Source organism: Anolis carolinensis, chromosome 2, assembly GCF_035594765.1.
Source record: "Anolis carolinensis isolate JA03-04 chromosome 2, rAnoCar3.1.pri, whole genome shotgun sequence".
Lineage (NCBI taxonomy): Eukaryota > Metazoa > Chordata > Lepidosauria > Squamata > Dactyloidae > Anolis > Anolis carolinensis.
The window spans coordinates 69,895,739-69,920,615 of NC_085842.1; the positions used below are offsets into that span (position 1 = coordinate 69,895,739).

Consider the following 24,877-nt stretch of genomic DNA (forward strand, 5'->3'; position numbering starts at 1 on the left):
TCTATGATGTTCTCCATATATATTTGTAGGTGCCTTATTTTGACTTTGGAGGAAAATCCCAGAGGCATTAGCACACCATTTTCAGCCTCCAAATAATCTTTGCTAAATAAATGCCAGATCCATACAAGTATATTCTTTTTGAATAGAATGGCCCTAGAAGTTATGCTCCCTAACCTAAAATACTTGCATTCACAACTACTTTTGGATAGGCTACAAATTATGTACCCTTTGTGAAATTCTTATCCTTTAGCCGCCACTTCACAATCCAGGTTAAGGTGTGTGATAATGACACCTTGCCATGTTTTTCTCATAATTGCCAACTGATGGATCACCAGGTTTCCTACAACTTCTAAGTATAAAGCTTCATCCACTGTATCAGCTGCACTGATACATGCAAATATGCCTTCATTAAATAGATCAAAGCCCTTCAACTCTTGTCAACAACATTATGTCCTTGGATATCATCTTCTTTAGATTTTACATCTCTGTTTCTTTTCATTCTTTACTCTTGCAACAGAAAAAGAAAATCATTCTGAATATCTATTCATGCACACAAATAAGTCAATTTGGTTGGCACTAACTGACTTTTCTCATAGTGTACTTTAAAAACAACATGCCTTCATCTGCAGGGTTCTGTCTCTCAGTCTCTCAATCAATTCCCTGCCACCAGCCTACATCAAGATGTCATCCAAATATGGGCACAGAGTACAGACCAAATGGAAGGGCTCTGAACTGATCACGAGAATCCATGAAATGGAAATGAAGATACTTCCTGCAAACTGGGGTCATTAGTATGTGTAACTAGGCCTCCCTTAAACTGATCAAAACCATCCATTTGTTGATTTATACATTTTCACTGATGGTCTGCAATGTTTCTATCTTAGATTAGTGTTCAGGTATTTCAAATCCAACAATGGATGGTATACCTGTTGCTCTTCAGCACAATGAACAGAAATAATTAAATGCCCATGAACCTTTGTTTCATGGCACCAGTTCTATGGTCCCAATTTGCAAGAGATAACCTATTTCCTTTTGAGTAATTTTCAAATTCTTGTTTGGTTTTATCTTTTGGGAGAAGATAATTCATACCCCCAAGAACCAACCTGGAAATACTTAATGATCTATGGTTATCTCCCTTCAAATCAAAACAGCAATCTTACATCTACCAGAAATTCCTTCATGTCAATATTGTTGTCTGCCACTTCTATCACAGCGACTTGTTCCTTGTCTTGCTGATGAAATTCTTTTCTTCTAATCTGATCTCTATCTTTGTTCCACTGTAATCTTCTTCTGTTATTGCTACTTTATTAAAATACCTTCTCACCCTGTTACAAATGTTATCTATTTTTTTCTATGCATTGTAGATATTACCTGTTTTTTAAATCCCCCTTTCCCCTCAAGTATTTTTCTAAAGCCTCCTCTCCAAAAAGAAGTTCTCCTTTGCATGGGATATATGCCAAAGTGGTCCTTGTGGTCACTGGTGTAGCCACAGAGATCTATGGCCTACAGTAGTAGCATTTATATTCCTTGCTGAAAATGCCACCAAAATATGGTTTGTACCTGTGATACACTGCTGTGCATTCTGAATTTTATGCAATGCTATATTCATACTATTGTTTTCTTGTGCATTCGAAATATCCTGTACCTAAAGAACAGCTGCCCGAGCAAACATCATAGAGCCTTGAATGACCAAGAAAGCGGATTCATGTGACATATTCAATGCTCCATCTTCTCATCTACCTTCTTGAGAACTATATCTCTCTTTTTAGGAACAATACTTCATAAACAAGGGCAGCAATTGGTCCATCCACCAAAAGCACTTAAAGAAATTACATATCCTGAGTAAGTACTATTTCCAAGGGGGCTGGGGAGAAATCTAACAAGCTATTTGCAACCAGTGGTGTTTCCCATTCCACTACCTCCCTGAAAATATTTGGCAGTAGGTTGCTTAGTACTTTTGCAATCTTCCTATCAGTATTCCCATTCTCATTATGACCAGACTGGTTCCAGAAGCTTGCATTCTCATTACCATGTTACTAGTAAGCTTGGGCTTTTTACTCTTTTTTACATTATTTTCTCCAAATGATTGGAACTTTTTTTTACTTTCTTTGTCCGTCAAGGAGGCGAGATGCTTCTGCAACCCATCACATTCTAACTTGATAAAATAAATAAAATGCTGTCTTTTGTTTACCTCAGAGCCATTCTGGACAGTGGGTTTGTTACTCTTTCATTCTTTTTGAACCCACAACACATTGGCAGCAGTCAGTGAGCTCAATTCTGTCACTGTTACAGAAGTGGCTTAATTTATCTTTTTTTCATGAAGTGATACTGCAACCACATTATTCATTTTCTTATCTGCCGCCTTCCCCTTTTTAGTGTCAGTCTCCATTTTAGTGCAAAAATAGTAGTGCAGGGAGTCCCCAAGTTATACACACACAAGCTTTGGATAACAAGGGAAGGGTTAACACTCCTGTGAAGTTTGTTTTGCTGTCTACGCCCCTGTTCAGAAGATTTCACTTCACTTTCTGTCCCTGCGATCGTTGGATTTTGAAAAATTTGGCATATTGGCAAGAAAGCTTCAATTGAGACATCTTTTCCCTGTGATAACTCTTCCAAAGGTGAACTTTCCTAGGGATAGATTTCTCTCGCTTTCTGTGATCTCAGCCTTGTTCTTAACTATGAGTTGTTTATAAGTTGGATGTTTGTAACTCAGGTGACTGTCTGTAGTTACTTTATTTGTCTATGACACAATATCTATTAAAACACTCTCATACTATAGTGTATCTGGCACAGTAAATCATATACTGCTGACACACTTATTCACATAAGATAAAGGAATCACAAACAAGTCAGAAATGAAAGAACAAAAACCGAAATTGCTGGATAGAATGCCAATCCAATAGTAATGATGGCAGTTAGAACAATTGCTTCACCTTGCAATGCTCTGCTGATGTCTTTAAGACTTTGTTGCAGATCGTTTAGGCTGCTACTCTGAAGGTGGCAACTTTGAGTGCAATATCAGTAGATTTAGATTGTTCTGCCAACAGGACACAAATAATATGAGGCACCTTCCAACTTTTCCTTGCTCTCAAGCATTCTCCCAAAAATGTGTCTTGGGGTGTCACTACAAAATGCAACAAACACAGTGTACTGAATAATGAACTAGGCCTTCCTCCTCATCAGAGCCACAAATACATAGCCACTGTGTAGAGGGGATCCCGTCATACCTTTCCTCGAGATGAGCTGAAGGCATACTTTGAAAACAGAAGGCAGTTAAGACTTTTCTAAAGATTACAAAGGTTATGTCTTGGAGTACTGCTGAAAATATCATTGTCCTTTAAGATGGCTGTACTCAGAGAGGAACACGTGTTTATTAGGAAGCAGAGTTTCATAAGAATCAACCTCAAAGATTCTATCTCTAACAAAATATTTGTCTTATGGATTAAAGGCTGAATACCTTCAAAATAAGACTGTGGCAATAAGCATATTGCTCCATGAAACATAGTTTTGCTAAATTAGATAATGAAACACAGGCCTCATCTAAGCTGCTATATAATCCAGTTTTTGAATGCAGATTAACTGCACTGAACTGGATTATATGACAATTTAGACACACATAATCTAGTTCAAAGAAGTTAATCTTCATTTGGAACCTGGATTATATGGAGTGTAGATGAGGCCGTAGTTTCCCTCCATAGGTAAATCCTCCTTTTATCATAAAGTATAGACACCTAATAGATTCTTGCCATAATAGAAGAAAATTCAACTTTCAGTCTTGGCAATGAGAGGAAAATTTACTTCAAAGCTTTTTTTGGATGGTCTCAACTGTTGTAACATGACCCACATGTGGCAATTGAGGTAATGCTTTGTCTATAATTTTTTTAGGGTGGTCTATCCAGGAACCTCCATTGATCCTCCCAGACATCAGAATTGCTTTTATTGCCTTCCAAGCAAAAAATAATTTTGCTTCTAAACACCTGTATTATTTAAAACTGTGACTATCTAAATGTCATTTGTGATGGTGCATTATTTTTAAAAAGATAATTAATTACATTTCTTCTGTAATAATTAATAACCAGATAATCTTGACAGGAAATTCCACTTAGTTTCCTCAGAAATCTCCTCAATCCAATCTGGGAGATAAAAAAATATAATGAGCCTATAACAGCGTTTGGATCTCTCTGTTTCTAGCAAGTGGAAAACAATCTGGAGAATTTATCTCAGAGATTAGATTATTCACATAAAATTAAAGAGAAAAGGGAGCAAAAAGTAACCTTGCCTGATATCTCTTCTGTCGTTGACTTTGTCAGAGGGAATATCGGCTAGATCAAACCACAGTTCAGAGTGGTATGTTAGTATGTGACCATTTCCCTCAAAGGTGGTCTCTAACTGAGAGACCCGAACAAGAGATATATGTTTCAAGTCACTATTTGATAAGCAAGTCATGCAAGCAAAGCAGTATTCATGTAAGCAAGATTGTTTCAGGGGTCTGTCCCTCAAACAAAAATGGGACATACCCAGCTTGTTCCTCTCTCTGCATGATCTGTTCATGCTTATCAATGTATCTGCAGAACCCATATGTTAAACAAACAGATAATAGATAACAGTGCCTTTTGTTTGATATGCATGTATGTCTCTCATTGACCAATAGCAAATGTTGATGTAAAAATCCGCAAAGGCCACATACAGATTTCAAAACTGTTTGCATCAGGCTTTTATGAATCAGATTGCTGAGCACAAAACACTGGTTCCTAACATGCCAAAATCTAGCCTGACTTTTTTCTCTGCCCAGATTTGGAGTTCATTCAGTAGGAACCTACCATACACTTTTCACACATTGTCTAGGAGGCTTAGTGGTCTATAGAAGGATTGGAAAACTTCAGCCTTCCAGGTGTTTTGGGCATCAACTCCCAGAAATCCCAGCTGGCTTATCGGCTATCAGGAATTGTGGGAGCTGAAATCCAAAAGACTTGGAGGGCTGAACTTTGCTCATGCCTGGTCTATAGTTTACAAAGTCAGAATTTTCACCTTTTTATGCAAATGAATAAAAATACTGTCTGCCATGCTTATTCCAACATAGACTTCTTTACATTCACTTTGCATTCATATGCCAACTATTTCAGAAATAGTGGTATGCTTCTGGTGCATGTACACACACACTGACACACAGACGACGATCCCCACTCAGTCATAACATGTTCCTGCATAATCATCAAAGCATACTATGCACATAGGGCTTGAATTAATGGTGTTTTCCACATCTGTTGTTTATTTTTTATTTTACACTTTGGAACTGTCTGTGGAGATGGGTATTCTAAAATGTGGTGCAGATACATAGTTAGAAATACAATTACTGTATTCAGCTTTTTATTTCTCTCCCTGGGATGGAGAATGCGTGTACAAATCATGGCTACTGTCTCTGACTCTCTGACATGTTTAGATATGCAGAGAGAAAAAGTGCTCATCCAGAGAAGATGCTACTGTGAAATCATACAAAAGTGACATGCTACTTGAATTCTCAGGAAGCTTGATTCTCAGAGTTGTGTTGCGGGGCTTTGCAGACTGGAATTTTATACTGACAGGTCTTTATAAAACATATCCTGTAATTTCTACAGGAAAATCTTCACAGAGATTTTGCAATCATTTGCACTTTCATTTACAAGAAAGGCATTTTACACTTACCTTGTAATATACAGAAATATATGGTTACTTCTTTTAATGATGGAAGGCCACAAAATGTCTCAATAAATTACAGTCCTCGTGGCAATGCTTATTTCACCCACAGCCATTTACCTGTTGTTATCAATAAACTTGCAACATGGTTAGTGGAAGGGTAGAAAACAAAGTCACCTGTAGTGCAATTGTGGTGTTCTTTGCAGGATATTTCCCCACCAGTCCTTGTTCTTTCCGTTTCTTGAATTTCCTAAAGTAGTCCTGTATCAGGAAGGTGGCATAGAACTTCCCCACGGTTACCTCATCATCTAAATGAACAGACCAGACAGATCTCTCCCAAGTCAGCACATTTCAATAATAGCCAGTAATACTCTCATTCCAGTTCAGGAAAATGAAATATTGTGTGCTATGGGCTTGTTATTATGCAGCCTAAAATCTAGCATAAAACAATATTTAGCAGACAAACTAGATTAAATTTTAGAAGTAGTTGGGCAAATTACTGCCTAAAAAAGGAAATAAATTATTTTACTGACATTCAAGAAGATAAGGATATAATATGGATTGGCAGTATCTAAGGGCCCTTCCACACTACCCCTATATCCCAGGATCCAATCCCAGATTATCTGTTTATCCCAGGTTATCTGGCAGTGGGGACTCATATATTTCAGTTTAAAGCAGATAATCTGGGATCAGATCCTGGGATAAAGGGCAGTGTGGAAGGGCCCTAAGTAGGAATGAATTGATCATTTTGATCACTTTGAACCAGAGTGCCACAACAACAGCATTAATGAGAGGGCTGTGTGGATTTTGGATCTTGTCCTTTTAAGCTCAAATATATAAAATTACATTATTTTTACATGATTTACTAAACTGGGATATAATTTTCTTAATCACATTGAATACTCAACAGAGTGTTAATATAAGTATGACATGAGGTTTTGATGGCAAACAGTGTAGTGTTAATACTCAGTTTAGTTAAAGGTCTTGCTTGATGGGTTGCATGATTTAGCAATACAATGGGACTCTCTTTTGCTAATAACTAGTTTCAAGGAACTCTTTAAAATATAACGAGCTGTAGGTATACTTTAAATAGCTTGGCTGGGAGCCCAGTCTGTTCCATGTCATCTTTTAAATAACATTATTGAACTTGCTCTCACCATGTGACGGATGCCTTCTCAAAAGGCACTTATGTTTATAAACCTCCATCAGTTACCAATGAAAGCTTAGGGGTTCAGCAAAAGCCTGTCTGTTTAGTTTGGATATTACCAACATAAAATTCAGCTATATCTCGGGGCAGGCATTTTTCAGATACAGTATGAGTAATCTGTCTTGGAAATGTTTCCCTTAGCTCAGTGGTTCTCAACCTAGGCCCCCCAGACGTTTTTGGCCTACAACCAGGGCCGGCCGGAGATAATTTTTAATGGGAAGCGGGGGTGCTGAAAAGCGCCCCCGCCACCGGCCCCGCCTCCCGTGCCCTGGCCCCGCCTCCCACGCTGCGTGGGAGGCGGGGCCATGGCGATTAGTGAGGGGGCGGGGCCACAGTTGGCCCCGCCCCCGCCCAGCGTGCCCTGGCCCCGCCTCCCACGCTGCGTGGGAGGCGGGGCCAGGGCACGCTGGGCGGGGGGGCGGGGCCAGAGTTGGCCCCGCCTCCCACGCTACTCCCACTCGCCCGTCTGGCCTTCCTAGCAGGCCAGAAAGCAGCGGAGGTCCCTCCAGGCCGCGATTGCGGCCTGGAGGGACCTCCGCTGCTTTCTGGCCTGGTAGGAAAGGCCAGACGGGCGAGCGGGAGTAGCGGAGGCGGAGCCAGCTCTGACGCCGCTCCCCCCCGCCCAGCGTGCCTTGGCCCCGCCTCCCACGCTGCGTGGGAGGCAGGGCCAAGGCACGCTGGGCGGGGGGGGAGCGGCGTCAGAGCTGGCTCCGCCTCCCACGCTACTCCCGCTCGCCCGTCTGGCCTTCCTAGAAGGCCAGAAAGCAGCGGAGGTCCCTCCAGGCCGCGATTGCGGCCTGGAGGGACCTCCGCTGCTTTCTGGCCTGGTAGGAAAGGCCAGACGGGCGAGCGGGAGTAGCGGAGGCGGAGCCAGCTCTGACGCCGCTCCCCCCCCGCCCAGCGTGCCTTGGCCCCGCCTCCCGAGGCAGGGCCAAGGCACGCTGGGCGGGGGGGAGCGGCGTCAGAGCTGGCTCCGCCTCCGCTACTCCCGCTCGCCCGTCTGGCCTTTCCTACCAGGCCAGAAAGCAGCGGAGGTCCCTCCAGGCCGCAATCGCGGCCTGGAGGGACCTCCGCTGCTTTCTGGCCTTCTAGGAAGGCCAGACGGGCGAGCGGGAGTAGCGTGGGAGGCGGAGCCAGCTCTGACGCCGCTCCCCCCCCGCCCAGCGTGCCTTGGCCCTGCCTCCCACGCAGCGTGGGAGGCGGGGCCAAGGCACGCTGGGCGGGGGGGGGGGAGCGGCGTCAGAGCTGGCCCCGCCTCCCACGCTACTCCCGCTCGCCCGTCTGGCCTTTTCAAGCAGGCCAGACGGGCCAGGGCGCACTGGGCGGGAGGCGGGGCACCGTCAGGGCGGTGCCCCGCCTCCCGCCCAGCCTGACGGCGCCCCCCCGGGCCTGCGCCCGAGGCGGCGGCGTCAGCTGCCGCATGAGTGGGGCCGGCCCTGCCTACAACTGCCAGAAATTCCAGCCAGTTTACCAGCTGTTAGGATTTCTGGGAGCTGAAGGCCAAAAACATCGGGGGACCTCAGATTGAGAACCATTGCCTTATCTAACTCTATTTTTAAGAAAGTTTGTTGAGAAATCCTTGAACACACAGGACCTTCTGAAATCATAATGCGTCCCTAGATAGGTAGATCAATCCAGTAAACTTACATTCACATAATAGATTTTAAAAACATCATAGTTTGGAATATCCACACAAGCCTTTCTTGAATATGAAGACATTTGTTGACTGGTATGGGCGTAATAAACAAATAAAAAGTACTTTTCTGTGCATGAAGTCTGACATTTATGAGTCTGGAGAGGACATGCACTAATTTCTTTTTAGATAAGGGTACATTTTTTTTGTTAAGATCATTGTTGCAATATGTTCATTGCCAAACTCCTGCTCAAAAGATTCTTCCCATCCTTTTTATTATTTCCAATGAAATATATGACCAGCAATAGTAAGGAAATAATATCTATGGTTTCTACTGTAGTGATGGACATAACAGCACACCTTACGTTAGCCCCTCATACTGTACAAGGATTTGTACAGCAATGGCATGTGTATAAGTGGACAGACATACAAATCACATCTGCAAAGGAGTTAACATGGTTTGTGCCTTCCTGGTTGTAGTCAAATTTCTGGGTGTGTCAAAAGGACATACAAGATAGTTCAGAGACAAACATGGACAACAAAATCTGTCTGAACCATTTTGAACTTCTTACATTAGGCACGACAGACACAGCTGGATACATGAAGTAAAGCAGCTAAGCAGAAGGGATTACATAAAAAGTGAAATCAATATGAAAAGGAGATTCAAGGGAATTGATTTCTGCAAAATAGATTCTGAAAGACAAAAGATATCGGATGAGCTACTGTGTTCTGAAGGGTTAAGGATGGGAATTGAGAGGAAACCTTGTAGTAAAAAAAGAACATGGACCTGTCATTGGCCTGGCTGTTCTCTTTTTGTCATATATTAGCAGCAATAATCAATGTTAAATTGCAGTTTAAAAAAAACATTTTTAAATTGTAATCTGATATCTTTTCCCTATTATTAGTAAATGAAGGAAATACATTTTACAGATAGTGATAATCTAGTATATTAGTAGTGATTTTCTTTTAGTAATTAAGTGTACTTATAGTGGGAAACAAAAAAATTGGCTTTTTCTGAGCCATGGCATTCAATTTGTTGAGAACTTGTTTGAGAAGTCTGATACCTTATTCAATGCGCAAAAGAATCTGGCCAATATTGTCATATATCATTAGTAGTTTGGCCTTTATAGGTATAGAAGTATATGTATATCATGTTTTTAAATTCTAAATTTGGACTCTTTGGCTCTATAAAAAATTAAATAAGCCAGTCTATATTGTTTTCTTGAGTTATGATATTGTTTAAATTGAAGCTTTCATGTATTCTTTCATTTATTAAAGTGTTACAATTGAACAAGAATCAGCTGGCATGCTTTTCAGCATTGCCAACCTTTCAAAATTTAGACAATAATAGTTATTGTTTATTTCTTTTTCAATGTAATCTGTGCCTTGCAGTTGTGACATGTTTTCTACATTATATGTTACATTATGTTAATACAATTTGGCAGTGTTCTGTTTACTGCCTTTTAACAGCATTTGCTTTTACTTTGGTCTAAACAGTTTCACTACATCTCACTGTCAAAATAAAAAGGAGATTAGCACAATTGAACATCAATATTCACTTAGTAAGCCGCAAAAAAATAAACCTGAACTTGCAATTGAATTCTGAAGAGGCAGTGTATTATGATTACGATTCAATGTATACTCAGCAAAGCATTTCCATGTGCTTAATTTGGGCTAGGCACAGCTTGCTATTCTGAAGCATGCGTCTGTATTTCAAGAAAAAGAAGGGGAATCAAGTTGGCCAGAGGCAACGCTAATTCCATGCCACCACCCTAAAACAGAATTGCTTCAGAATATTCTGAAAAGACTGATAGTTGAAAGGAATAGAGGCTGCAGAAAAAGCTCAAGCACATAGTTACAACAATAACAAAAGCAATTCATTTGGGCCATGCAAGCACTTAGGCAGAAGGCTAGAAAACAGCAGAGTAGAACACAGAGATGTTGTTTTAAATGTGCAGTATCCTTTTTCTCTTGACCACTTGTCTGGGCTTTCTTAGAAATTGTTTGGCTTCATCCCATCTCCAGTCAGAGCAGCTTAGCTGCAGTCGGTGACTATAAACGAATATTGCCCCTTCATTAACCAAGGCAATACTACATTTGGGGCTAGGCTGAAGAGTAGGGCAGCCAACATGCGTCCTCTCCCTTAAAGACCAGGAATATCACCTTTAGAGAATCAATCAATCATCAACACCAGGAATGAGATCTCTCTCTGAGTTATCTTGAAAGCTGTTTTAACACTATAAAAGTACAGTAAACTATAAAAGATATTGGATAATGAATTGGAATAGACTAATCTTTGAGATGGGACTGAGATATATTAGATGACATAAAACAGATTCTGCACTTTTAAAACATGAAAAGCAAGTCAGAACGTCACTTACAATTAACAGGTTATCATTGTTTTATACTAAAGAGAAATGTGTGTGTGTGTATTGACACATACATTTGCACATAAGTATTACAAAACACTAGCTGTATCATATCTTGCACAAATCATAACTTGCCTAGTTAAAATTCAAAGACATAGTATAAAAATGGATCTTGTAGCACCTTAGAGACTAACTGAGAGAAAGCATAAGCTTTCATACACTAAACCTACTTCCTCAGATGAATGAAATAAATCTCAGACTGTATGTGTTAATAGCCATAGAAATGCAAAACATATGTGTATGGTGATGAAGTGACAAGAGTTAGTTTTAGTGAATCAATTTAAAAAAGAGTAAAACACAAGCTTTGTTTAGTTTAGCAAAGCATTACTGTAACATCTGGAAACTAAAATGTCTACACATATACTGATAATTTAGAAGCATGATGCTTTGAATTTCTTCATAATTGACATGAGCATTCTGTTTTGAGCGTCATAGTATTTTTGAAGCATTACCAATTTTCAAGTATTAAAATATAGAAAACATGTAATATTATTTCACTAACCACCAGCAGGGGGAACAACTTGATCCAGGAGCTTCATGCTAGTTTTCTTCCAGATTTTCTTTATAACTGCCCGGAGTTCTTCATTAGCTTGTTCAAGATTTCCTAGGGAGAGAAGAAAAAGAGATTTGGAAGGGGGGGGGGGGAGAGAAAAAAGTGAGAAACGGGGCAAAATTGATATGATTATATTTTATTTTGGATACCTATAGAAGACAATTCTATTTCATGTTGTTACACTGACTAGGGATGAGTCAAAATAGGCAAGTGTGGTTCCACAAACGTTCATAAAAAACATGCTTTCAGATGAAGGGAAGGAAGCTACACCTTTGCTCTGATTTTATTTTGTGATGTCAGTCTATGAACCAGGGTTGGTGAATTCCAGGCCTCCAGAAATGAAACAGCAGCTTTCATTAGCCTGAGTCAGTAAAGCCAATAACATGAGAAAGCTGAACTAAAGTCCAACAACATCTATAGGGCTATATGTTGTCCACTCCTGGTGCTAATAATTCTGTTAAGAGGTTCACATCATTAGAATTTTTACTCTAATTGAAAGCATTATTTCATTATCTTACTTTGTGATATATTTAAAAAGCTAAATTAATGAGGTCGTGAGATTAACTGCCAGCTGAAATTGCTTTAGAACCCCAACTCCCTTTTATAGATCAGTAAATACATGCTACATATCAATCAAAGCAGTAATTGTAAGGGGAGTAAATATTGTGCAAGGAGGATAAGCAGCAGTGGGTTGCTCTATAATCCTACTCTATACTCAAAATGATTTTTGTCTCTTTTACTTCATACAAAATGCCTTCGGTTATCACACCTGAAAGACCAGAATCTCCCAGCCAGAGTTGCCAATCGCCAAATTTAGCAAGCAAGGCCCAGTTTGGGAAGTTGGGGCAATTCAGTGTAGTCCCAAAGTAATTTTTTCAACCATTTTCTCTAACTGCAAGTGTTGAAGCAACCATTAAAAAGTGAACCAATATGATGAAAGATGGTCCTCTCATTTGCAGGCCCCATATAATTCAGAAATTCATTAAGATCCAATACAGAAAGAATATTAAAATTAAATTTATTTTAAATAAAAATGAATATATTTGAAAAAATAATATCCAAATACACATATTACTTAATTGCGAATAAAATTAACTTTTAAAATCCAACAATTAATAGAAACTTCGTTGTCTTGGATTTCAGGAGGTCTTCAGATGGCATATCCCTTGCTGGTAGAAAAAGTGAGATATACATTAAATAGAAATAGAAATAATAGTTAAATATATGAATTCCATTGATGCAATTGGATGGGGACTGGTCCAAAATATTTTGACACATATGAATCATATTTCTTAACAGCTTGTCCAAATACTCAAACACATGTATTAGCTGATTTGAACATCTGAGAGACAAGACTCTTTGTTCTTCTTTAAATATGTAAATCTTACTTATTGTATACTCTTCATGGGGTTTTGACTCCTAAAGACCAAATATGTCTGGATACAACAGAAAATATAGTTGACATGTGCCAGTTCTCCAACATGTGTTTGAGAGACATATTCACAGGATACCCTCAAGTTGTCATAATCTCTAGAGTTCCATGCAAATCATGCTGTAATTCCAGTTATAAGTGAGAAGATGACTGACTTCAGACACAGCTTTAGGGGTACTTTGCTTCTTAATTATTGAAAAAGTAATGCTTTAAGTTCAAGAATCCCAGAGAGCTGACTCCTGGAAAGGAAGCTGATATTTGCATGAAAAAGAAAAAGTGCAAATCTAGTTCTCTAACAAGATGGATGGTGCAAGACTGCAGTCAGCAGTGCCGGGTTGCTTGGGGCTAACTCTGTCTCTTCTCCATCGGAAAAGAGGCAAGAAGACAACTCTGTATACCAAATTTGACAGTACAAAAGATTTTGCCTTATAATGTTTGACAGTAAAGGAAAAGATTTTCCCAGAAGCCTGGGATTTCAGCCAAGTAACTCAGTTGGGAATATTTAAAAAGAACTGTGTGTGCAACCTTTTACACTTGGAAAGTCTACAGGGATGGCCATGAGGTGCATCAACTCTATAGTACTGAGTAATAATTTCTGACAAGCAAAAAGAGATAGTGCTTGGAAAATCTGCATCTTATTTTCTTACCTTCTGTTTTGATCTTCAGGGCTGTTCTTACTAAAGCAAATAAAGTAGCATTAAACATAACTGTTCCATCACTGTTTAGGGGCATGTTCATGGCTACCAACCGCTGCAGATGTTTAAGAAAAAAGCAGATACAAAGAAATCTTAGTTTATATTTGTCAGACACTGGGGAAAATACATTTATCATAAGATAAAATGCATAATGGAGGAAATCACAATCAACTGGTCATACCAGGCAAATGATTTATTAGTACTCTAACCACGAGAGGCCTATCCTGTACTGTAGAGTAGAGATTTTCTACTTTATACAAGTTCAAAATCTGTTGTAGACAATATATGATTGTCACAGAAACCTTGAAGCTGGTGGGGGTTCCTACATTCTAATACTCTCTCTTTATCTCCCTCCCTCAATGTGGGGGAAATATTGGGGAGAGCAGAGGCATGTTTCACACGTTTAAGTCTGATTGCTTTAAACTTATTCAGTATGTGGTTCTTGCTAGATTGAACCCCCTGACAACAATTGGGCCTCCAATATGGAAGTGGTAGAATTATTATTTTTTAAAAATAACTCTTTGTGCACTTCCAGATTGCATATTGCATCTGTGACAATATTCCTCAACTACAGGACAGGAGCTGAATGTGGTTATTTTCTTCATTGGGGGTGCCTGACCAACAAAAATTGCCTCCCTAGCACTGGTGGATTGCAGAACCCTGCCGATGTGTTTGATTGCCACCCCTTGCTGCTAGGTGACACAAGTCAGTGGAGTGAAGGGGACTAAGAAGAAAGCAATGAGCCCTACCATGTTCTAGTCACTGCAAAAGCAGCTTTCTTAAGAAGCCCCAGTTAAAGAATAACAAGCCTGATTTAAGGAAATTATCCAATAGATAGATGGATTAACTTCACCACCAATACTTCTACAAGCAACAAACTAATTGAAACATTTTAAAATTTGATTAGGGATTGTGAGCAGCACTTTCAAAACAATTGCTTAAATTGAATATATAGTCCCTCCTCCTTTTATGTACTCTGAACTTTGTATCTGGCACATTTCATTTCCTGAATGGAGTTCTATTCAGAATGCTCCCAACAGCAGGAAGGAGAAGGAAATCTTTGCCAGTTAACCCTTAATTTTACAATCCCCAATGCAGCCATCATCTCCCGCATAACACCACCAATAGATTTTCAGGGAGGATATAGGACATCAGTGCAAAGTCAGAAATTAGTGGAAATTTATTCCTTCATTGGAAATATCCTTCTGGGTTGGAAGCTTTCTGATGGTGGAATTTTCCTCAATGGAAAGTAAACATTGCATCCAAACTAAAACAAAGTTTGTTACTACATCTCAATTGGCACATGATGAGTTGCCTTTGTTCTCCAAAAACAAACCATAGAATACAAGCCATGGTTCCCTCCCCCTCCTGACAGGCGCCAAAGTAAATAAGTGGACTACAGTATACAGGAGAGAGAACATGCAGACCAGGGACAGGAGATTGTGTGGCCTTACAAATGTTGCCAGATTGTAACTCTCAGCATCCTACCACTGACATTTGACTAGTGGGTTTTACAGTGTCCTGAAGTTCACTTGTTTACCCTCTAAAGCAGACCAACCCATTTGGGGTTTTGTTTCACACTACAACTGAAATCCAATATAACAAGATAAATATTCTACAGGAATATTATTTTACTCCACCTAAACTTTCATGAGTTTTAGAATGTTTTACATCCATAACCTAGTCTAGTTTATTGGTATAAACAGGGCTTTTTAATTTCCTCTTCAGAGTTAGAAGTTAAAATTGGACTTCTCTGAATTCCTTGTTACTCCCAGATTGTTCTAAATCACTAGGCTGGGACAGGAAGAAAAGGTGGGCATTGAGTGTCCCTATGAGGAAAATGTGGTTATAATAGAGATTAATCAAATAACTTGAATGCACAGCAATTTTATTACTAGCAAATGACATCAGAACATTTGTCTCACTGGATTTCCTTTGAATTTACACAATTAATTTATTTTCCGTATTGGATTATGGCTGTTTAATCAGCCAAATTTTTGTTGTTACTTCTTCCGTTAGTGGTATTTTCCCCTTTATTATGTATGCCAGCTTGTTAGACTTCCACCATTAAAGTTAATCTGTAACAAATTTCAAACACATAAAAATATACACAAAGTCAGAAAGCCCTACCTTGCAGGCAACTCTGTGAGGGCACAATTTACCGAAACCAAGAGGAGGCTGAATGCGTCGTAACAAAGTAACAACATCAAGGTGCTTTATTCTTCCCCTACAAAAGATGCAATGTTCATTAAGTTGCCTGCTGTTTTTAATTGGTTCCTTAGATAGGCACATACTTATCACAATGAAAACTATAACTTACTTGGCTTCAGGATCATATTCTGACCATATTCTTTTAAATTCATCTAAATGATGTGGACCAAGAATAGACCAATCACGTGTCAAATAATCAAAGTTGTCCATGATGACAGCCACAAAGAGGTTGATGATCTTGAAAACAATTATTATATTAAATAGTATATTAATATGTGATATGAAAAATACAAATGATTAGAGGTACGATTGAATAATAAGTCAGAAGATTTTTGTGCTATACTGAGCCCTATATGATTTTCTCAATTTATTACATATAAAATCACAATTGTAACCTGGATTGCATTTTGTAAATTTCTTTGGTGGAATAGCTTACTATAAGGAAAAGCATTTATTGGCATTAAAATACATGTGATTTTGACAACAGGATACAAGGTTATTTTCTTTAATGTAACATGCATTTTATACACTCTTTTGGCTATTAGATTGTTCAGTCACAATGCTTAGCAGTTAATTTAGGTTCATTTTTGGACTCACCAAAAAAGCACACAACATATAGAAACTGATAAAATAAATAATAGCAAAGTTGCTTCCGCACGTGTATTCTTCTCCTGGGCCAAAATCAGACTCTGGGTCACATCGTTTCCCAGGCATACAAGCCAACATGATCTCTTGCCAAGCCTCTCCCGTTGCACACCTTCAATGGGAGTCAAAGCAAAGAGGAATGAGAATGAGGCTTTTATTTCAATTACTGTATTCTGACAGAGTACCTCAACTCACTATTTCAGTACATTGCATTGAGACATATTTTCAGCATCTCTGATCCTTATGTGGGCCTAAGCATGCCGCTATGGGCAACATTTTGAGGGACACAAACCTTCTTGTGGTGGTATAGTACTTTTAGAGTAGTGTTGTTATTTTCATGTTTAAGGCTAGGCTGGTGGCCCCATGGACTGGAGGTTTCTGGAGGTTTTCAGGGCTGCAAAAGTATTTTGGGCCACAAAATTAATAGGGGGGGAGTATCCACTGAGGGCTTATACTTATTTTTGTACTTATTTATCCGTCTATACTTTCTATAGGCTACAGATAGAACAATAAGTTTAACTCCAATTTAGGACAGGTCCACACATTCAGTTGAAGGTTCATTCCATTTAAATTCTGCATCCATTTATGAATTGATCAAAAAAATAATTGAAAAAAATGCTTGAAAATGTGCATGTTTTTTGCATGTAGTTTTCCTTAACAAATGCATTTCTGTATTTTTGAAGAAAATTGGAAAGTTTAAATGATATTTTCACTATTACAGGAGGCAGACAAATTGGAAAACTAACTTACTATGGGGGATGACAAGTTAAAAGAGGAACTGGCAAACTGATAGGAAAATATGGACACCACACAGGTAAAGGCTCACTATCATCAAGGCAAAGACCCCTGCCACATCCTGAATAGAAAAGGGTTTTACTTAAACCACTAATATCAGCAGGTGTAAGGAAATAAATTCTGCATTAGATTTAGGTCACGGTGCTAATCTGAAAGCATTTATACAGACAGTCCCCAAGTTCTGTTGGTCAGCTAAGTTGAATTTGCATGTAAGTCAGAAGTAGATTTTAAAGTGTAACTCCAGCCACACACATACCTTCTCACCCCCCCCCCCACACACGTATGTGTGTATATATATATATATATATATATATATATATATATATATATATAGATAGATAGATAGATAAATAGATAGAGAGAGAGAGAGAGAGAGAGAGTGTTTAGGGAAGGGCGAACACCTTTGTGGTGTTTGTTTTGCTGTCTGTGCCCCTGTTCAGAAGATTCCACTTCACTTTCTATCCTTGCAATAATCGGATTTTGAAAATGATGACTTATTGTGGAAGCAGGGATTGGCGAGAAAGCTTCAGTTGAGACACCTTTTCCCCATGATAGCTCTTTCAGGAGTGAATTTCTCTTATGAGGGGTAGATTTCTTTCACTCCCTGTTGTCTCACCCCTGTTCTAAACTATGAGTTGTTTGTAAGCCAGATGTTTGTAACTCGGGGACTGCCTGTAGTCATGTCCAAGTGAGTTAGTTCCTGATCCTTTCTCTTCATTTTGTGAGCCTTAGTGACTCAACTGGAGCTCCAGCAGGAAAGTGTCACCCCAAGTGCACTTAGCAGAAATCCATGTTTCTGACCTTTGAAAGGAAGAAATTAACTTCACACAAGAAGGAACAATGCCATTGTCACATTATGCTATATTTAAACACTTCCAGAGAACCTTTGTACTCAGAAAGCATCAACAACAACAAAAAGCAAATAAATTCTACCGGAAGAGAAGAAGCACCGCTTGTGGGAAAGTCTGAAAGTTGTTGTTCCTGTTAATTTGACTACCATCCTTCAGAGCTACTTTGCCAAATACCTGTAAAAGGGAGAAATGGTTACATAGCATTGCTTTTGTCCCCTCGAGGAGATAGGGCAGAATACAAATAAAGTTTTTATTATTATTATTATTATTATTATTATTATTATTATTACTATTATTATTATTATTATTATTATTATTATTATTATTTGCTTGTTTTTCCAAAGAATTTTAATGAGAACAGAAGAAAGGTCATGCTGGGTAAGATGAATCATCAGCTGTTTCAATGTCTACTGTTCAGTGATGGCTTCCCATAGTTATAGCTTAGAACTGATCATTCTAATTTTTACTAACGTTATTGTATCTTGAAGCTTACTGCTCCTTCATTTTTCCAGGAGCCCATGCCAAGCATGCTTTTGCCACTGGCATTCTTGCTCCAGAAAACATCTAATTATTGGAGGATGGTGTTTTCCTCCAATACTGTACCCTGGTTAAGACACCACTGGCTTCATAAGCCTCTGGCATGGGGATCTTGGGCAAAAAGTTATCACTAGTTCCTCAGTCCTTGAGTCTGTGTCCATGTCTACTGACAGACTCCTAAGTCATGACAAGTTTACCACTAAAAGTCTCTTAAGATTTTTAAACTTAAAAGGAAAGCCAGGCACTTTGTCTGTCAACAAGGTCTTCAAATACTGTTTTCAAATACAGAGTGGGGATTTGGGCAGCATGTGAGTAATCAATCAATTATGTATCTTCTATCCCACCCCAATGTCATGATTTAAAAAGTCAATACATCTTACACAATGGTAAAGCTATGAATAGCATGTTTAGACAGAAATGTACAATTCATTATGAAATGATCAATGGAAATCCCTTTCTTTTATAAAGGAATTACCTGCATTCCAATAACTGCATAGATGAAAAATAACATTGCTATCAAAAGAGCAACATATGGCAGAGCCTGAAATAGAAAACATACATTATTTAAATAATGGTGAGTTTTACATAAATACATTTAGCGAGTCATTTTAAAATTATTTCCATATATCTACTGGACAATGGCTTGAGTATTAAAAGCGTTATGCACATTCAAATGCTATGAAAATGAAGTCATTTCCTATTCAGTCAAGCCCTGATCATTCCTTTTATTGCTTATTGCCCAAAGGCTTGGTCAAAGGCCCATAGGCAAGTTTTTACTTTTTTTCTGAAGGTCAGAAGGGAGGGCGCTGATCTAGTTTTATTGGGGAGGGAGTTCCATAGCCAAGGGGCCACCACTGAGAAGGCTGTGTCTCTTGTCCCCACCAGTCATGCCTCCGAAGGAGGCGGGACCAAGAACGGGGTCTCCCAGGAAGATCTTAACTTCTGAAGTGGTTCATAGAGAGAGATACGTTCGGACAGGTAAGCAGGGCCAGAACCGTTAAGGGCTTTATATGCTAAAGCCAGGACTTTGATTTGAGCTCGGAAGCAGATTGGCAACCAGTGGAATTGGCTTAACAGGGGAGTTGTGTGTTCCCTGTACCCTGCTCCAGTGAGCAATCTGGCTGTTGCCTGTTGGACCAATTGAAGCTTCTGAACAGTCTTCAAAGGCAACCGCACATAAAGCATGTTGCAGTAGTCTATATGGGATGTAACCAGAGCGTGGACTACTGTGGTCAAGTCTGACTTCCCAAGGTACGGGAGCAATTGGTGCACATGCTTTAATTGTGCAAAAGCTCCCCTGGCCACCGCCAAAACCTGGGGTTCCAGGCTTAGGGCAAGTGTAACCCAGTCCAACAACAACAACAACAACAATTATAATAGAGTCTCAGGTGGAAACTCTCTCCAGTGTTGTTATATATAAGGTCTCCACTTCATACAATGGAAACTGGTTGTTCTGAATCTGAATCCTTATAGTAATCTCAAAATCACAGAATTACTGCATGGATTATTAAATGATGGGTCAACATGTGTGTAAATCATATAAATTTAATGACTCACTGTAGTTGGGACTACCAACAGAATCCAGACCCGTGTTATGAATCATGGGGTTAAACCTTTTCTATCTTGAATGGGTTGACAAGGGTGGGTTTCAAATCCATGCATGCAGAATGCATGGAGTTTACTAATTCATTCTTTTCCTTGCTCAGCAAACTGATACTAGCTGGACTTAAATTATATATCATATTTGCTAATAATCAAAGAAACTAGTCTATTGCACCACAGAGTGCTCTAGCAACAAATGCTTAACTTCTTAGCTTGCAATAAAATGTTTTACCATTAGGCTGGTGATACTCAAAAGATGACAAACTTCTTGCATCCTTTACAAGCTGAGCAAATGAGATGATTCAATGTAAGGTATTCTGACTGAAATTTATTCTTCTGAACAACTATTAGAGTTGTAGGGCCTCAACCCTCTTTTGTATCTAACCACTCTGTCTACCACTGAGTATGCAGTTCGGTTATGTTCAAATTGCCATCTTTAAAAAAAGAACATTATCACTGTTTTGCATTTCAAAAAAAAAAAAAAAGAATGTCTGATCTAGTTTTGTATCTTGAACAGAAGAGCAAATGGGAAAGCTTTAACCACTTCCTGTTCCTAAATAAGTTGAAAGCCTGTGGGGACTTTGTGTAAAAACTGCTAAAGATCACATCAGTGAAGTGTGGGTCCTTGAGGGCCCTTTTTTATGTCATTAGTAGCAGATTGCAATCACACGTTGTGTTTCCAGTTTACCACTACCCAGTATCATGTGATGCTAGATAACGCAAGCTGCAACAGGACACAATGCATCAGATTAAAGTTTCCTTGCACAGGATTTCTCAGTCAGCCCTAAGTGGAGACAAGCTGAGGACAAACTGAGCATTTGTATTCTGTGCACAGCATGTAGCTATGTATCCTATTTTTAAATTAATTACCAAGATATGAAGAGGGAGGAATCTTTAGGAGGAATGCAGGCAAGGGAGGCTTATCTCTTCCTGCACCAGTGCCATCAGAACCAAAAATCCTCCGCTCCCTTCCATGACTAGAATACCCATATTTGGTGAGACTACATTTGTCCCATAAAACCTTTTTCCTAGACAACTTAACTACACACAGGTATGTGCTATGGATTTGTTTGTGTCATGTTCATGTACAAAAAACAAACAATTTTTGCCTCTTTACCTAAGAGACATCAGGATTTCATATTTTGGGGATCAGTTTTTACTAATTTCTCCCAACTTCTAAAAGTCTTAACCTCAGGACATCTACTGGGGTTGCCTTTGAAGACTGTTTGGAAGCTTCAAATGGTCCAATGGGCGGCAGCCAGATTGCTCACCGGAGCAGCGTACAGGGAGCATACAACCCCCCTATTGTGCCAGCTCCATGGGCTGCCAGTCTGCTACCAAGCACAATTCAAAGTGTTGGATTTAGCCTATAAAGCCCTAAACGGTTCTGGCCCAGCATACCTGTCCAAACCTATCTTCCTCTATGAACCATCTTGGAGTTTAAGATAATCTGGGGAGGCCCTGCTCTCGGTCCCGCTTTCTTCACAGGCGCGACTGGCGGGGATGAGAGACAGGGCCTTCTCGATGGTGGCCCCTTAGTTGTGGAACTCCCTCCCCAGGAAAATTAGATCAGTGCCCTCCCTCCTGACTTTCCTCAAAAAAGTGAAAACGTGGCTTAGTGACCAAGCCTTTGGAGAACTGGTGCAATAAATAGATATGAAATTGCAATTGACTATTGGAACGGCCCAGACTACGTTTGTGGATCACGTGATCAATTGTGATGGTATTGTTTTTAAATGTTTTTATTGTTGTTAATTATTTTTATAATTCCATTTCAAATGTTTATTTTATTGTACTCTGTTTTATAAGTATTGAATAGTTGCTGATGTGAGGTTGAGAAAGGTGGGGTAGAAGTGTCATAAAGAAATAAATACAGTCCTGTACAGTCATAAATAAAATAACTAGTCTTTTCATGGGAAAAGAAGAAGAAAAGCTTTCCATTCTGAGGGTGAGCAGTCTCATGGAAGGCGGTCCTTTCTTATCAGGGTTCAACAGGGTAGGAATTACTACACTAAAATCACCTCTATCTTGTGACATTACTACACATGACTGGACAGGGTCCTAAGGAGTAAGGTAACCCCACAGTATAATGATCCCAAGTTTTTCAGGCAAATCTGTCTTCTGGAAGAGGATGATAAAATAGAAGACAACACAAAGATGATATATATATATACTAGCTGTGCCCGGCCACGCATTGCTGTGGTGTTGTCTGGTGGTGTTGGTGAGAAATTGTTGAGGTAGTGGTGGTATTGAATGTCTGTTGTATGGTTGTCTTTATGTTTAGTATGCATTTGGTTGTTTGTGTACTGTGAAAGTGGTGAGGGTAGAGGGGGTCTATGTCCCTGTGTAGTATTGTATAGTATTTATACGTTGTCCATGTATTGTGAATGCTTGGATTGTGTCCTGCTGCATAGTAGAAAGGGTTGGGCTGGATGGCCCTTAGGGGTCTCTCCAAACTCTTGGATTCTATGCTTCTATTATTATTATTATCATCATCATCATCATCATTATTACGTAGAGGCTGGATGGCCATCTTTCAGGAGTGCTTGGATTGTGTCCTCCTGCATGGTAGAAGGAAGTTGATTTGGATGATCCTTAGGGGTCACTTCAAACCTTAGGATTGTATAATGTTGTTGTTATTATTATTAGTATTAGTATTAGTATTGAGAGGCTGGGTGGCCATCTGTTGGGAGTGCTTGGATTGTGTCCTGCATGGCAGAATTGGGTTGGACTGGATGGCCTTTAGGGGTGTCTCCTAACTGTCTGATGCTATGATTCGATGTATATTATTATTGTGCAGATATTGGATGGCCATCTGTCAGGAGTGGTTGGATTGTGTCCTCCTGCATGATATAAGGAAGTTGAACTGGATGATCCTTAGGGGTATGTGCTAACCTTAGGATTGTATGATATTCCTATTCTTATTATTATTGAGAGGCTGGCTGGCCATCTGTTGGGAGTGCTTGGATTGTATCATCCAATGGCAGAGTTGGGTTGGACTGGATGGCCTTTAGGGATCTCTCCTAACTGTCTGATTCTATTATTCGATTTGTATTATTATTGTGCAGATCTTGGATAGCCATCTGTCAGGAGTGCTTGGTTTGTGTCATCCTGCATAGTAGAAGGAAGTTAAACTGGATGATCCTTAGGGGTCTCTCCTAACCTTAGGATTGTATGATATTCTTATTCTTATTATTCTTATTGAGAGGCTGGTTGGCCATCTGTTGGGAGTGCTTGGATTGTATCATCCAATGGCAGAATTGGGCTGGACTGGATTACCACAGTAATTATTTCATATTACAGTAGAATCTCACTTATCCAACATTCACTTATCTAGTGTTCTGGATTATCCAATGCAGTCTACCTTTTAGTAGTCAATGTTTTTGTAGTCAATGTTTTAAATTCATTGTGATATTTTGGTGCTAAATTTGTAAATACTGTACAGTAATTACAACATAGCATTACAGCGTATTGAACTACTTTTTCTGTCAAATTTGTTGTATAACATGATGTTTGGTGCTTAATTTGTATAATCATTACCTAATTTGATGTTTAATCGGCTTTTCCTGAATCCCTTCTTGTTATCCAACATATTCACTTATCCAACGTTCTGCCAGCCTGTTTATGTTGGATAAGTGAGACTACTGTATATTTATAATCTTATATTATCTGTTTAGAACTGGATTATATGAGGCCCCTTCTACACAGCTGTATAAAATGCACACTGAAGTGAATTATCTGGCAGTGTGGACTCAAGATAATCCAGTTCAAAGCAGATAATATAAGATTATAAATGGGCAATATAGCTGTGAGGAAGGGCTTTGAGTCTACACTGCCATATAATCCAGTGCAAATTAGATAATCTGTTTCTTATAGGCAGTGTGGAAGAAGCCTGAGGCCTAACTGTGCCTGTCCCCTGAGTCGGTTGCTAGGAGACCAAGTGGGCAGAGTTTAGCCTTGTAACTGGCAGTAATTGGATAAAAACCAATTATTGCTCTCCCTCTAATTAGGACTTTATTTTTCTTTTTTTGTTGTTGTATGAACGTAGAGGCATGGATGAGGGGTTGTGTTGCCAAGTTTAATGTTTCTGGGATGTGTAGTTTTGTTGTTTTGTCCTAGGCCGAAATTTTTGTATCCTTTTATATATAGAGATATATATGTATATATACATATATGATAACTTTTCTATAATTATAGCTGACTTGGACATTTGTACCAGGTTGTATTTTGATCATGAAGACAAGGTAACATTTTAGCTTTTCTGCTTACTTGAAATGATTTAATAAACGTCCAGAGCAAAGTTCTGATCCCTTCACCCCTGCTGAGCAGCTTCACCAATCGCATCACTCGGAAAAGACGGAAAAAGGTGATGGAAATCCTCGCACTGTCTTCGCTGTTCTAAAAGGGGGTTATGGAGAAAGGAGGCCAAGTGAAATGCAGAACATGGAACGTTTTAGCAAAAGTAAAGCAACAACAAGAGCAAAGATGAAGTAGGTAAGATTTGAAGATGTATTTCTAGGGCCTTTAAGGTTTATAAGCATGATATGACAGGAAAAAGTACATGCCAACACACAGAACCTGTAGAAATGCTTCACACATCACATGCATTTCCAA

General features: G+C 39.3%; 1 protein-coding gene across 22 annotated transcripts in view; it reads right to left on the reverse strand.

Moving 5' to 3' along the window:
- Window positions 1–24,877, reverse strand: part of cacna1d (calcium voltage-gated channel subunit alpha1 D) — a 300,008-nt gene that overhangs the window by 58,175 nt on the left and 216,956 nt on the right. For all 22 annotated transcript variants that reach the window (XR_010002620.1, XM_062969926.1, XM_062969920.1 and 19 more), the window contains 9 exons: window positions 24,533–24,661; window positions 19,137–19,202; window positions 18,207–18,298; window positions 16,431–16,590; window positions 15,943–16,070; window positions 15,753–15,849; window positions 13,575–13,677; window positions 11,445–11,546; window positions 5,851–5,981 (listed from right to left, as the gene is read on the reverse strand). Coding sequence is in view for 21 of the 22 variants with exons in the window: in XM_062969926.1 (XP_062825996.1) it covers window positions 5,851–5,981; window positions 11,445–11,546; window positions 13,575–13,677; window positions 15,753–15,849; window positions 15,943–16,070; window positions 16,431–16,590; window positions 18,207–18,298; window positions 19,137–19,202; window positions 24,533–24,661 (1,008 nt within the window). In the remaining variant the exon portion in view is untranslated. The remainder of the gene's footprint in view (window positions 1–5,850; window positions 5,982–11,444; window positions 11,547–13,574; window positions 13,678–15,752; window positions 15,850–15,942; window positions 16,071–16,430; window positions 16,591–18,206; window positions 18,299–19,136; window positions 19,203–24,532; window positions 24,662–24,877) is intronic.